The sequence below is a fragment of the Amaranthus tricolor genome, chromosome 1 (assembly GCF_026212465.1).
Source record: "Amaranthus tricolor cultivar Red isolate AtriRed21 chromosome 1, ASM2621246v1, whole genome shotgun sequence".
Classification (NCBI taxonomy): Eukaryota; Viridiplantae; Streptophyta; class Magnoliopsida; order Caryophyllales; family Amaranthaceae; genus Amaranthus; species Amaranthus tricolor.
The window spans coordinates 287,176-299,885 of record NC_080047.1 but is presented as its reverse complement, the minus strand read 5'-3'; the positions used below and the strand labels follow the sequence as shown (position 1 = coordinate 299,885).

Sequence of the window (12,710 nt, the reverse complement as noted above, 5' to 3'; positions counted from 1 at the left end):
GGGCAGCCATCAGAAAACTACCGTTTGCTGAAAATTGCACCGTTGGATCGTCTCCAAATTTTGACAGCTTGTTCCTGACATCAAGGGCTTCATTTTGGACGGTGGAGATCGTCTTTTGAGCTTTGGTTTGGTCAGAATCGTCTTTGGATAGAATGCTGTATTTTTTGTGATTTCACTCCTTTTGCTCTCTAATTCATCTCATATTGTTCTTGGTTGTTGTTGGTGGGTGTGTGAACCTTTGTGTACTGTTTTGAGGTTCTTTTTTCTTCAATTTATCAATAAGAGAAGATAGGGTGGACTCCTCAAGAGGTCCCGTGGTTTAAATCCTTCATATCGAAGGGGTTTTCCACGTATAACTTGTGTGTGTTGATTTTTGTTTGTTGTCTTGTTTGTGTGACTTTGTGGGTGTCGTAGTGACCCCATTTGAAACAGTCGTATTATTAGAAGATTTCATTAGTCGTTTTTAACGCCTAATTTTTCTTATATATTTGTTCGTTACTAATTATAATTTAATTAGTGATGGTAGTAATTTGAAAAATCTCTACGATGATTAGAAACTTGTTAATTCGTAACATGATTATGAATCGAAACAAGTAACGTAAACTTTGGAGGTAAAAACTTAAAATTGAGCAACTACCCATAACAGTTCAAAAAAAAAAATTTTAATTATTACCCAAGCATATTATATAACCATGATGGGAGTAAATTAAATATTTCACACATATACAAGTGATTTTTAAACATGAAGTACAAGTCACATAACTTGTTACATGTACAACAATTTTTACCCAAACTTTAAACTATCTTAGATAAACCTTTATTATACCATAATAGACCAAATTGAGGACAAAAAGCACTCCAAACCAGCCCCAAAACAGCAGCCCCTAGCTGTCATACTAGCCCTCTTTTAGCCCCAAAACTCACTTGCACACTCCACCAAACTCTCTACCCAAAGCCCCTATTGTTCTTACCCAAAAACACCATCATAACAAGCATGCAAACATAATAAATCAAGACATATTTGCTGTCCATATTTTCAGCTCCATCAACCTTCTTTCACTCTTTATTTTACTCCTTATTTCATCCATAAGCAAAGTTGAAGTTCAATCTTACAATTTCTAGCAAAAAACACCTTATTTTCTCATCAAATCTTCTTCAAAAACCCATCTAAAACTTCTGAAAATTTATGTTTATAAACTCAAATCTCCCATAAAAATAATCTTCATCTTAAGAGCTTTCCATAGACACCAAACTTGAAGAAATCCACCAAGTATAGAGTAAGTTATGTTCATTTCTTTATTCCACTAGTTTTTGTTAAAACTTGTTCATGTAAAATATTTTTTTACATGAATCTTTCTATAAACTAAGATCATTATAAAATGAATATTTTATCTCTAAACTAAGAAAATCATCGTTTATAAATCTATAAAAATAGGCCATAATAGAAAGTAAGAAGATGCATTTCTACAAACATATAAATTTTGTTACTTAAAGGATTCAAGTAAATTTATGGGACTTAACTAATTATGTTGCTCAACATAATAAGTATACTCCAAATATGTTAAAATCATCACAAGTATTAGTCTAACAACTCTAACTAGGAAAAGTTAAGTGCATATTAGAAATCCAAAATTATTATTGATTTTTGGATAAATGCAATAGGTTTAGTTGAAGAGTTGGAGTTGAGACTTGAAGGGCAAGGACCCAAAGTTAGAACCACTTCTAAGAACGCGTAGGAGCTTACGTGGGAGCTTACGGAATAATTATATAGGCTTGGAGTCGAGGTATGTCACATGGGGTGATTTTTAAAGGATTTAAGAACAAGTTGGGAAAGTTTGTGTATAAACTTCTTTTTTAAAAAAAAAATAAATTCCCAAAGTGAAGTTCTTAAATCTTGAAAAATGATGTGAAAATGATAAATTTGAGTATGGAATAATTTATTACATGTATTATTATTGTGGGCATCATGCATGTTGATTTTATAAATTATTGTATGTTTAAAGGCATGTTTAACACTACTTTGTGAAAGTTATTGTGATGAAAATGATTATATGAATTTGAAAACATTTTAAATTCATTTTAAGAGAAATTTTCAGTAGCCATATGTTAAGAAAATTTCTTGGATACTTTTTGTTGAGATTATTCGTTAAATTGATATTTTAATGGATTTTAAGGTGCTAAATACTCTTATTATAAAACATGGTATTAGATGAACTCTTCATCATCAAAAATAATTAATAAAAACATATTATAATGTCTCCAACAAGATTTGGCCAGAATATATTTAGTTTTGAATTTTTTTTATAATTTTTGAATAATCGTTAAATTGTTTAACGGTAAATTGTAAAATGATAAAATATAAAATAATTACCAAAAAAAGACATATGGACTTGAAATTTTTATCACATACTTATATGGACAGTAGGTAAAATTGGTAAAAGTTTGGGAAGATTTCGTTGACATTTAAGGACCTTAATAATTTTAACTCGTTTATTAATAATCGGTAAGTTTGAAAACGGTAAAATATAAAATAAATACTAAATGACATCTTTTGGACATGAAAATTTTATGAGACACTTATATAATCAGTAGATACATGTTAAAAAATTTATATGGATTTTCGTGACCATATATGGACTTAAATAAATTTTATTCGGTTTATCGGTAAAATAACGATATTAATTATTAAAAATACTCCACATGATTTTTAATGGTTATGTAAAATTTTATACTCCTTAAAATAGCTTCTGAAATATCATATAATTTTTTTATAATATTTTAACCGGACTCAAATAATTTTAAAGCTATTTTATTTTATTTATCGATAAAATGTCTATACAAATAATAAAACATCATACATGAGTTTTATAAGTTCAAATGGCCTAATAAACATGTTATATGACTTCTGGAACTTTGGTATAATTTTATAAAATAAATTATTAATTATTTACTAATTTATCAAATTAATAGAAAATGTTTATTTATTAAAAAATATAATATTGTTAATTAAATTTGGGTAAAAATAAACCTATATAAAAAAATTATATTTATATTAATAACCTACTGCCTCATAGTATAAATTAAGTTTAAATTAGATGGTTTATAAATTTTACGGATTTAAGACACCATTTAAATAACGGTAAATACCCAAATTGTCGAAAATAATTGTAAGATCGTTATAAATTCGCATAACCAATTATAATCTGATGGGACAACCTTAAATTCATTTTAAATAAGGTATTATAATGACTTGATTAATTTGGGCCTTGTTGGAGAATTAATATGTACTTTGTAAATCAATTACCGATTTTAATACCTGCAAAACTATCTCGTATTTAAGAAAATAGTGTTTTATGAAATCTTCTGTCGTAAGGATTTTATAGACTTATGAATCATATTCTAGTTGTTTTGAATGAATTTCAAAACCCTTTTAGTTATATTTACTTTGAGAAGGATTGAAACGAAACATTTTAGTGGTTTCCTTAAAAAAAAAAAAAATCATATTGAACTTTAATTACTTTTTGTTACGATGCATTTCCATACATGCTAGTGATGCCCCAATATAATACAAAGGTTATGTTTAATGATATGATTATGCTAAGCATGTTTTACCCATGTGGGAAATATTATGATTTGATTTTGCTAAGTTGCAGATAAAGTATGTTTTGCTATGTGCAAATAAAAGATGTTTATCATATGGAAAAAGTTAATATTTTTGACTTTCAAATGCTATTAAGATTACAAAATATATATTATGTACAAAAAAATGTTTTAGCCTAAATGGCGGGTACATATGCCACAGCAAATGTTGTGTGCATGATTAAACGGCTCACCAATGCTGAGCGCGTATTGTTCACAATACCATTATGTTACACTTGCCGGACATGTCGCGGACGGTAGACCGACTACCAAACGAGTCACAGGATGACTCACAGAGTACCCATGTAAACTTATGATATGAGTTTGAAATTGATTTGGATCCATTGAGATCTTATGATTTATGATGAAAAATGAGAATTTGAGATGACTATAGAGCCATTGAACTGGATTTGAATCATAATATGATTTATCAAATGAAAAAGCATATTTCAAAATGAATTTACTCAAAAAAAAAAAAAGGTTTCAATAACTTGTTTGACGGACACCAGTGTGTTTATACTCAGCCTTTTTGCTGATACTATGCTTTGTATGTTTTTCCAATGGTTTTGTTTTTAGAGTAAACCCCTATGGCACCTCGACGGAGAATGGATATGCGAGCGGAAGATGAACCTGAGTTGGAATATGACTCCCCTTTGTTTAGATCTCGTTATTTTATTTGAGAGACTGTTAGTTTAGATTTAGACTATTTTAAGGATGTCATTTGAACTTTGGACTTATTTCGATTTGGTTGTAATTTTCCTATATTTTGGACAGTTAAGACTTCCGTTATATTGCTTTGGTTTGGTTCAAGTATTATACTTGAATATTGGTTTGACCTTTAAGTAACCCCTTAATTGTGTTGGCAAAAGTAAGCTTCCGCTTGATTAATACTAAATTCCAGTTAGTGTTTGCCTTCATAATTCGAGGCGGTTACACCATTCGATCCTTACAAATAAGAACACAACAGTGTTTCTAAGATGACCGAAATCAAACAAACAAATAAAAACCAAAAATGGAAAGAAAAACCCATAAATCAGATACTAAAACCACTAACCAGAAACAAAAAAAATAGACCTTTAACTATAATTTAAGCAATTTGGGACAGAATTACAAAAACAAAAAAAAAATAGACTGAAATTCTGAAAATATTAGAACCCGGTATAGAAACAGAAGTACCAATTAATCAAAGAAATCACACAGCATTAATTGAAAATTACAGAAGTAGAAAGTAACCCATGGTTCAAATTACCACATTAATCTTTGAGACATAGAATAACTGAGAAATTCTTACAGAGAGAAAATGATTGGGATGATTGCCTGCAGGGCTATTAGCAGGGGTATTGGGGATCAAATTTCTGAGTGATGCAGTAATGGAGGATTTAGAAAATGGGTACCCTTGAAAACTCCTTCTAACACCAACCCCTTTTTTTCTTGATTAATTCTTGAATTAGGGTGAGTATTAGGGTTTTTTTTCATTGGGGATGGAAATCTGTTAGATGAACTTAATCATCATTAAACTATTTTACCGATTGAAGACTCAAAGTTATGATCTTTTGCAAGGAATTTGAATGTTTATTGTTGTTGTTTCAGAAAGACCGGGACAATGTTATTGAACAGAAAACAGTAACGGCTAGTTTTGGAGGTTTTTTGTGCATTTAAAAATTGGTTTGGAATTTTTGACCGTCAAGTTTGGAATGATTTTAAATATGATTTCTCAATGGAAAGGTCATAGCCGTTGGATCATTTGATCAATTATATTGGAAGGTCAAATAAACTAGTAGGAGTACTGTTTAGTTAGCCGTTTCCGGAAATACTCCAGGATCCTTTCTAATTTCTATGAATTAAAAATAGGATTATAGGAGTAAGTATTACCATGATTATTCCATGGTTATTTAAAGCAACCATAATGTTGGTCAAAATAAATTTTTTTCTACCTCATCATGGTTAACAAAAAACAATCACTACCCAAATCATCACCTTATACTTTTTTTTTTTTATAAATTATTGAAACGTTAGAGAAAAAAATTGGAAAACATTACTAGAATAATTCATTTTTTTATAATTTTTCTACAATAATCAAATCTATTAATTAACTATAAATAATACAAATTTTAGGGTGTAGTTGACTAAAGTAAACCCGGTGGTAACTATGAAAAATACAAACTTTGGGGTGTAAGTTGTAGGTTTTCCTCTCTTTAAAGACCTTTATCGAGCCAACTCTTTGACTGCACTCTCCTCTATGGGTATGAGCTGTCGTGTTTCGTCCCTTCCTAGACCCTGACCATAGTTTTCTATGAGCGGAATACACTGGGTATGATGATGATGAAATCCGGTACCTGGATGACTTGCTATAACAAGTTTTATTTAAAAAAAATTAAATTAAAATAAAATATCGAAAAAATATATAAAAAAATTCTGATTTTTTATTAATCAGAATCCTTTATGTAAATTTTTCAAGTTTTTTCACTAGTTTTACATTAATTTTCAATTGACTTTTTGGTAACTTACCTACTATAGCAGGTCATTCGGTTATCCGAATTTACACTATGCAAATATCTCAGGAGTTGGAATTATTCATTGTTAATTAATAGATGGAATTATTGTATGAAAATTTTGAAAAGATTGGATTATTTTATATAATTTTTCCAAAAAAAAAAAGAATTTTGGTATAATTTTTCAATAATAATAAAATTAACCAATATTGAATCAAGCTTATTAGTTTTGTAATTATGTAGGGTCCACTTATATTTGATCATAATCATAAAAAATCATAAAGGATCATAAAAATCACCATTGAAATGCTTGATTTTTGCAAGTTTTTATCCAAAGATTAATATTTCTGATCAAAAATATTTTTTTATTATTTTAACTAATTTTTACCGGTAAAAACTTATTTTTACTAATTTAAATTTATTTTTACCAATTTTAATTTGTTTTTACTGAATAAAATTTTTTTTTCTTATCAAACTAAAATAATATATAATATTTAGTAAAATTTGTGAATTTCAATCATCTCACTAATTAAAATTTGTTGCTTTTTTATTCCATTTTGGTACTCTGTGTTTAGGATTTCATTTTGATCAATATTGTATTTTGGTTCTTTGTTTAGAAATAGAATCTACTAGCATTGAACGTAGATCATTTGGAGACAAAGAACCGCTTTCGTTGGCTATTTAATTAAACAGGAAAATTGAAAAGAGAAAAAAATGAGGCGACTCAACTTGTTGTAGTTGAATCCAAGTCGAAGGCTTATAGGCCCAACATATATGCTGCCAAGTTAGAAACGTTAGATAGTATGTAAGTGTTTTTTTATTGGTTTTGGTATGCATTTTTTTTGTTATATCAGGCATTTTGTTGGCCATATTATGTATTTTTTGGATTATTTGCAAATAAACACTTTTTAAAATCCCTTTTTTGTAAAGAAACACCTTTTATAATTTTTTTTGTAAAAAAACACTTTTTAAGAGACTTTTTTTTAAAAAAACACCTTAAATCAGTTTCCGGTGACTTTTGTCAACTTTCCAGCGTTGACTATGCCATTTGTCAACTTTTCGGCGTTGACTTTTATTTTTATTTTTATTTTTATTTTTATTTTTATTTTTATTTTTATTATTAATATTATTTTTTAAAATTTTTTTTATTTTTATTATTATTTTAAAAAAATTTTAAAAAAATAAATAATAATAATAATAATAATAATAATAAAACAAAAATAAAAAAATAATAATTTTTTTAAAAATTTTTTTAAAAAAAATTTATTATTTTTTTTATTATTATTTTTTTATTTTTCCTTTTGTTTTTATTTTTAATTTTTTTTAATTTTTATTATTATTATTAATTTTTTTTATTTTATTATTATTATTATTATTATTATTATTATTATTATTTATTTTTTTTATTTTTTTAAAATAATAATAAAAATTAAAAAAATTTTAAAAAATAATATTAATAATAAAAATAAAAATAAAAGTCAACGCCGGAAAGTTGACAAATGGCATAGTCAACACCGAAAAGTTGACAAAAGTCACCGGAAATTGACTTAAGGTGTTTTTTTTTAAAAAAGTCTTTTAAAAGGTGTTTTTTACAAAAAAAATTATAAAAGGTGTTTCTTTACAAAAAAGGGGTTTTAAAAGGTGTTTCTTTGCAAATTTCCCTTTTAATAATCTTAGTATGTATTGTTTATTCATGTAATATGCATTGTTGTTGGATTAAGTAGGTTTTTTAAATAGTCACAATAGGTATTTTATATAGTTATAGTAGGCATTTTTCTAGGTGATAGTAAACATGCATTATTTATGTTATAGTAGGCATTTTTGTCGTATTAGGTATTTTTAATAGTCATAGTATGTGTTGTTTATTCATGTAGTAGTCATTATTATTGGTTATATTAGGTAATTTTTATCATAATAGGTATTTTTTAATTGTTATGGTAGTGTTTTTCTTAATTATAGTAGGTTTTTTGTTGGTTGTAGTAGGCATTTTTATTAGTCTTAATATGTGTTGTTGGTTATAGTAGACATTGTTGTCGGTTATAATAGGTAATTTTAATAGTCATGATAGGTGTTCATTCGTGTTTTTGGTTGTCGTAAGTTTTTTTAATAAATAGTAATATTATTACTTCATTAACTAAAAACACCGAATATATTAAAAACCAATAATTATAACTATTTTTCTAATGCGTACAATAACTATTAAATTGTTTACTATAACTAGTTTCATTAGATATTATAACGTCGTATAATGCATACTACGATAATTAAAAACATCTATTTCCAAATTCAAAAAGACCTACATAATTTCCAAATTTAAAATGACCTGCTTATTAATTAAAAAACACATACTATAACTAGTTCAAATGTCTACAATACCTGATTTAAATGCCTATAGTAAGACATCAAATCACCTACTATAGCAACTTTAATATTTTTTTTAAAAAAAACCTTGGCCATTTGGGGCAATACAAACCTAACTTGTTTTGAAAATTTGAAACAATAATAAAAAAATATATAAAAAAATCACACAATAACCAACTTTGCAAAATAATTACTAAGATAAGTAGTTTGTTTTCAAAGCTGTGGTTTGAGGCTGTTCGCTGTTAGTAACAGCGAATAAAAGATTAGAGGTCAAAAAAAGTCAAAGAGTCTGTTCGCTGTTATTAACGGAGAACAAAGACTTTGACTATTTTTGACCTCCAATCTATGTTCGCTGTTAGTAACAACGAGCATATGCGCGCTAAAAACAACAGATCTTCTTTTTTTCCTCATTTGTGACCATATTTTTACTAACAACGAACAAATCCTTTGTGTTCGCTGTTACTAAGTCGAAACAAGCCAAATTTTAAGTCTGGGAAAAACCTGGTTATCTTGGGAAATAGTTTCAAAAGTTTGCTATAATGTGATTTTTTTATATTTTTTTGTTTATTTATTTCAAATTTTCACTCGTTTTGAGAATTATTCCAAAACCAAATTTATTTTTAATTTTTATTGAAATAATTGTGTAGAATAATTTAAAATTTCCACGAATTTTTTAAAATAATCTCACCTATTGATTGACCATGAATAATCCCAACTTTAGGGGTATTTACCTAGAGTAAACTTGGGTAATCCGATGACTTGTAATTCACCAAAAAAGTAAACTGAAAATTAATGTAAAATTAGTGAAATTTTTTTAAAATTTACATAAAAAATTCTAAATAAAAAAAAAATCAGATTTTTTAAAAACATATTATTTTGATATTTTATTTTAATTCATCTTTTTTTTATAAATAAAACTGCTATAGCAAGTCATCCGATTATCGGATTTATAACCTCTAAAGTTGGAATTATTCATGGTTAAATCAATAGGTGAGATTATTGTAAGTAAATGATGAAAATATTAAATATTGTAAGGTAATTTTTTTTTTAATTTTAAAAAACTTGTTCATTTAAAAAGTTCTTTTATTCGGTGAAATTCGGCCATTTGGGCCAATACAAACCCAACTTGTTGCTACGTCGTTCTAAGCCCATTTTTTTGCTACTCACCGTCGTCGTCGTTTCATTCTTCCGGCCACCAGTCAAACAAGAAAACAAGTTCAAGGCTTTACAGAAAACTAAACCTTTCTTTCTCACTATCAAATTCTTCAACCAATAACCCCTACCATTTTCTTCTATCATATCACAAAAGTATTCTATGCAGATGCGCTTGAGTTAGGGTTTTGGTTTTCTTTGGTTCAATGGCGACGAATTCTTCGTCTCTTCGCTTTGGACCCGTTACTGGTGGTTATGGAAATCTCGATGCTCTCAATCGCGTCCTGTCTGATCTTTGCATTAAGGGAAACCCTAAGGTTATTTTTAAGTTCACTTTCAGCTTAATTCGTATTTTTACTCGATTTTTATGAAGTTATGTTTTTGAATTGGAGTTTTTGATGTTGCAATGGGCGAGGAAACGAAATTTTTTAGGTTTAGTTAGCTTAGAAAATGATGATTTGATTAGCGATGGACAATTACTGTATGAATTCTGGTTTGTATCTCATGTGACAATGTTAAAATTTGCAAATTCATTAGGATTTGTCATCATAAGGGTATTCTAGTATAAATTAACTTTTTTTAATTTTTTTATTTTTTTTTATCGCCTTCAGTTTTATGCAGTTTGCATTTGAGAAGTTTTTGGTGTTGCTATGTGCTAGCAACCGGATATTGTTGGAGGTTTTTAGGTGTATCTTATGTTAGGATTATGATGATTACATTAGCAATGGAACAATTCAAATGTCCTGACACAGAATATTAAGTTGATCGATGTTTACACACGCTGATGCTTTGAACGATGTGCTTATTGTTTTTGCGTGTTTGTCTGACTTAATGGTGTTTTTCGCATTAATTAAAATTTTCGCATCAGGAGGGTGCTTCATCTGCTCTGAGGAGGCATATTGAAGAAGCAGCTCATGATCTCAGTGGAGAAGCATTTTCGCGTTTCATGGATCAGCTCTATGATAGAATATCGAGTCTCTTAGAAAGTGCCGATGTTGCTGAAAATTTGGGAGCTTTAAGAGCCATTAATGAGCTTATTGATTTGCCTCTTGGTGTGAGTGCATCAAGAGTTTCAAGATTCTCTAATTATATTCGTACTGTTTTTGAGCTGAAGCGTGAACGTGAAATATTAGTCCTTGCGAGTAGAGTGCTTGGTCACCTAGCCCGTGCAGGAGGGGCAATGACGGCTGATGAAGTGGAACACCAGGTAGGGATCGATATTTATTGACGTAGTTGCTTGAAACAATAGGAACTTAACTGTTGCTGTTTTATAGATAAGAAGTGCATTGGATTGGTTACGTGGAGAACGAGTTGAGTATCGTCGGCTTGCAGCGGTCTTAATTTTGAAAGTAAGTTGATTTTTTTTGTGTGATAATTGAACTTCAATTCATATATATATATATATATATATATATATATATATATATATATATATATATATATATATATATATATATATATATAGTATCAAGTGAAAACCACTAAAATGATGAAAACTGAAAACCAGAATGAGATATGTATATTGTGGCAAAAGGTGTACATACTATCTTACACAGTATACATATTTTTGTGAAAGAAAAAGTTCATATCATTTACAGAATTGACATCCGAATATGTATATTTTTTAAGCATGTATGTTCACGTTTTAGCAAATGCCCTATTATTTACAAAATTGCCACCCAAATATGTACATCATATAAGCTTTAAAGTATATATGTTTTCAGTTTTCACCACTTTTATTGGTTTTCACATAATCCAAATTATATATATAGATGTAGGTTCAGGTTCCAGTGAGAACCAACCTTATATGAGAACTAATTTGCCTGATAAAAAAAGTATTACTTTTTTACTAAAAAGGTGTTACTTTTGGAAAAATTAATATTACTTTTTCCTTTAAAAAAAGTTGGTACTCTTTAAAAGCGTCACTTTTAGAAAAAAAATATTTTTCAGAAAAAATATAATACTCCCTCCTATTCAGCTTATGTGTCCCATTTCCTTTTATAGTCAAGTCACCTTAATTGTCCCATTTCTATTTTTGGTATGGGTTTTTGACTTTTATGCCCTTAGTAGCTTTATCCTATTTTCATTTATACCCTCCATTACCCATATTAATTTTCCTCCTATACATAAAAAAACCCATAATACCACTCTCTTTCCTACCCTTAGGGTTCAACTTTTGACTCTCCTTAAGATCCGTGAAAAGTCAAATGGGACTCTTAAGGTGAATAGGAGGGAGTACAAAATAACACGTTTTTTCCGAAAACTAACGACTTTTTATGTAAAAAGTAACACCTTTTTGTGAGTTTTGTTTAGAATTTTTCATAAAGTAACACTTTATTGCCTAAAAGTATCACCTATTTTCTTAAAAAAAGTAACACCTTTTTGCCTAAAAGTAACACCTTTTTTGTAAAAAGTAACACTTTTTTGTCAGGCAGATTGGTTATCACGGTTCTTATATAAGGATGGTTCTCATATTTTTTTATGGTAATTTTACATTTCATACATAATTTTTCCCATATCATATCATTCTCGAGTCATTCTAAGTTGCGTTTCACGTTCCCGTTCCCAGACAATGATGGTTTCAAGGCTTGTATCTTGGTGTGCTACTGTATTGGTTTTACATTTAGAAGCACTTGTATCATTTGTTTATTGATAATGAGAAATATTGGTTTCAATTTCAGTTCTCTTTGCTAGAACTTATGGTAACTCTTTTCTCTTCATTTCAGGAAATGGCTGAAAATGCTTCAACTGTTTTCAATGTTCATGTGCCAGAATTTGTGGATGCCATTTGGGTGGCCCTAAGGGATCCTTCATTGGATATTCGGGAGCGTGCAGTGGAAGCATTACGTGCTTGTCTTCGTGTTATTGAGAAACGTGAGACACGTTGGCGTGTTCAATGGTTAGTTTATACATGAAATTCCAGACTCGTAACATTGTAGTGTGTGGCAGTGCAGTGATAGATCAAAAGAAAGATTTCTGATTAATTCTGAAGTTATTATCACAACACGTTCTGGCTCTTAACTTATTTTTAACCATCATGTTTAAATAATTACCTTTGTATTATCT

At 28.6% G+C, this 12,710-nt stretch overlaps 1 protein-coding gene across 2 annotated transcripts in view; it reads left to right on the top strand.

The window, feature by feature from the left end:
* Positions 1-9,592: 9,592 nt before the first annotated feature.
* The window catches only part of LOC130821519 (serine/threonine-protein kinase TOR), a 37,055-nt gene continuing 33,937 nt past the window's right edge, over positions 9,593-12,710 (top strand). For both annotated transcript variants that reach the window (XM_057687319.1, XM_057687315.1), the window contains exons 1-4: positions 9,593-9,961; positions 10,513-10,851; positions 10,919-10,993; positions 12,371-12,543. In XM_057687319.1, coding sequence (XP_057543302.1) covers positions 9,851-9,961; positions 10,513-10,851; positions 10,919-10,993; positions 12,371-12,543 — 698 coding nt within the window. In that variant the 5' untranslated portion in view covers positions 9,593-9,850. The remainder of the gene's footprint in view (positions 9,962-10,512; positions 10,852-10,918; positions 10,994-12,370; positions 12,544-12,710) is intronic.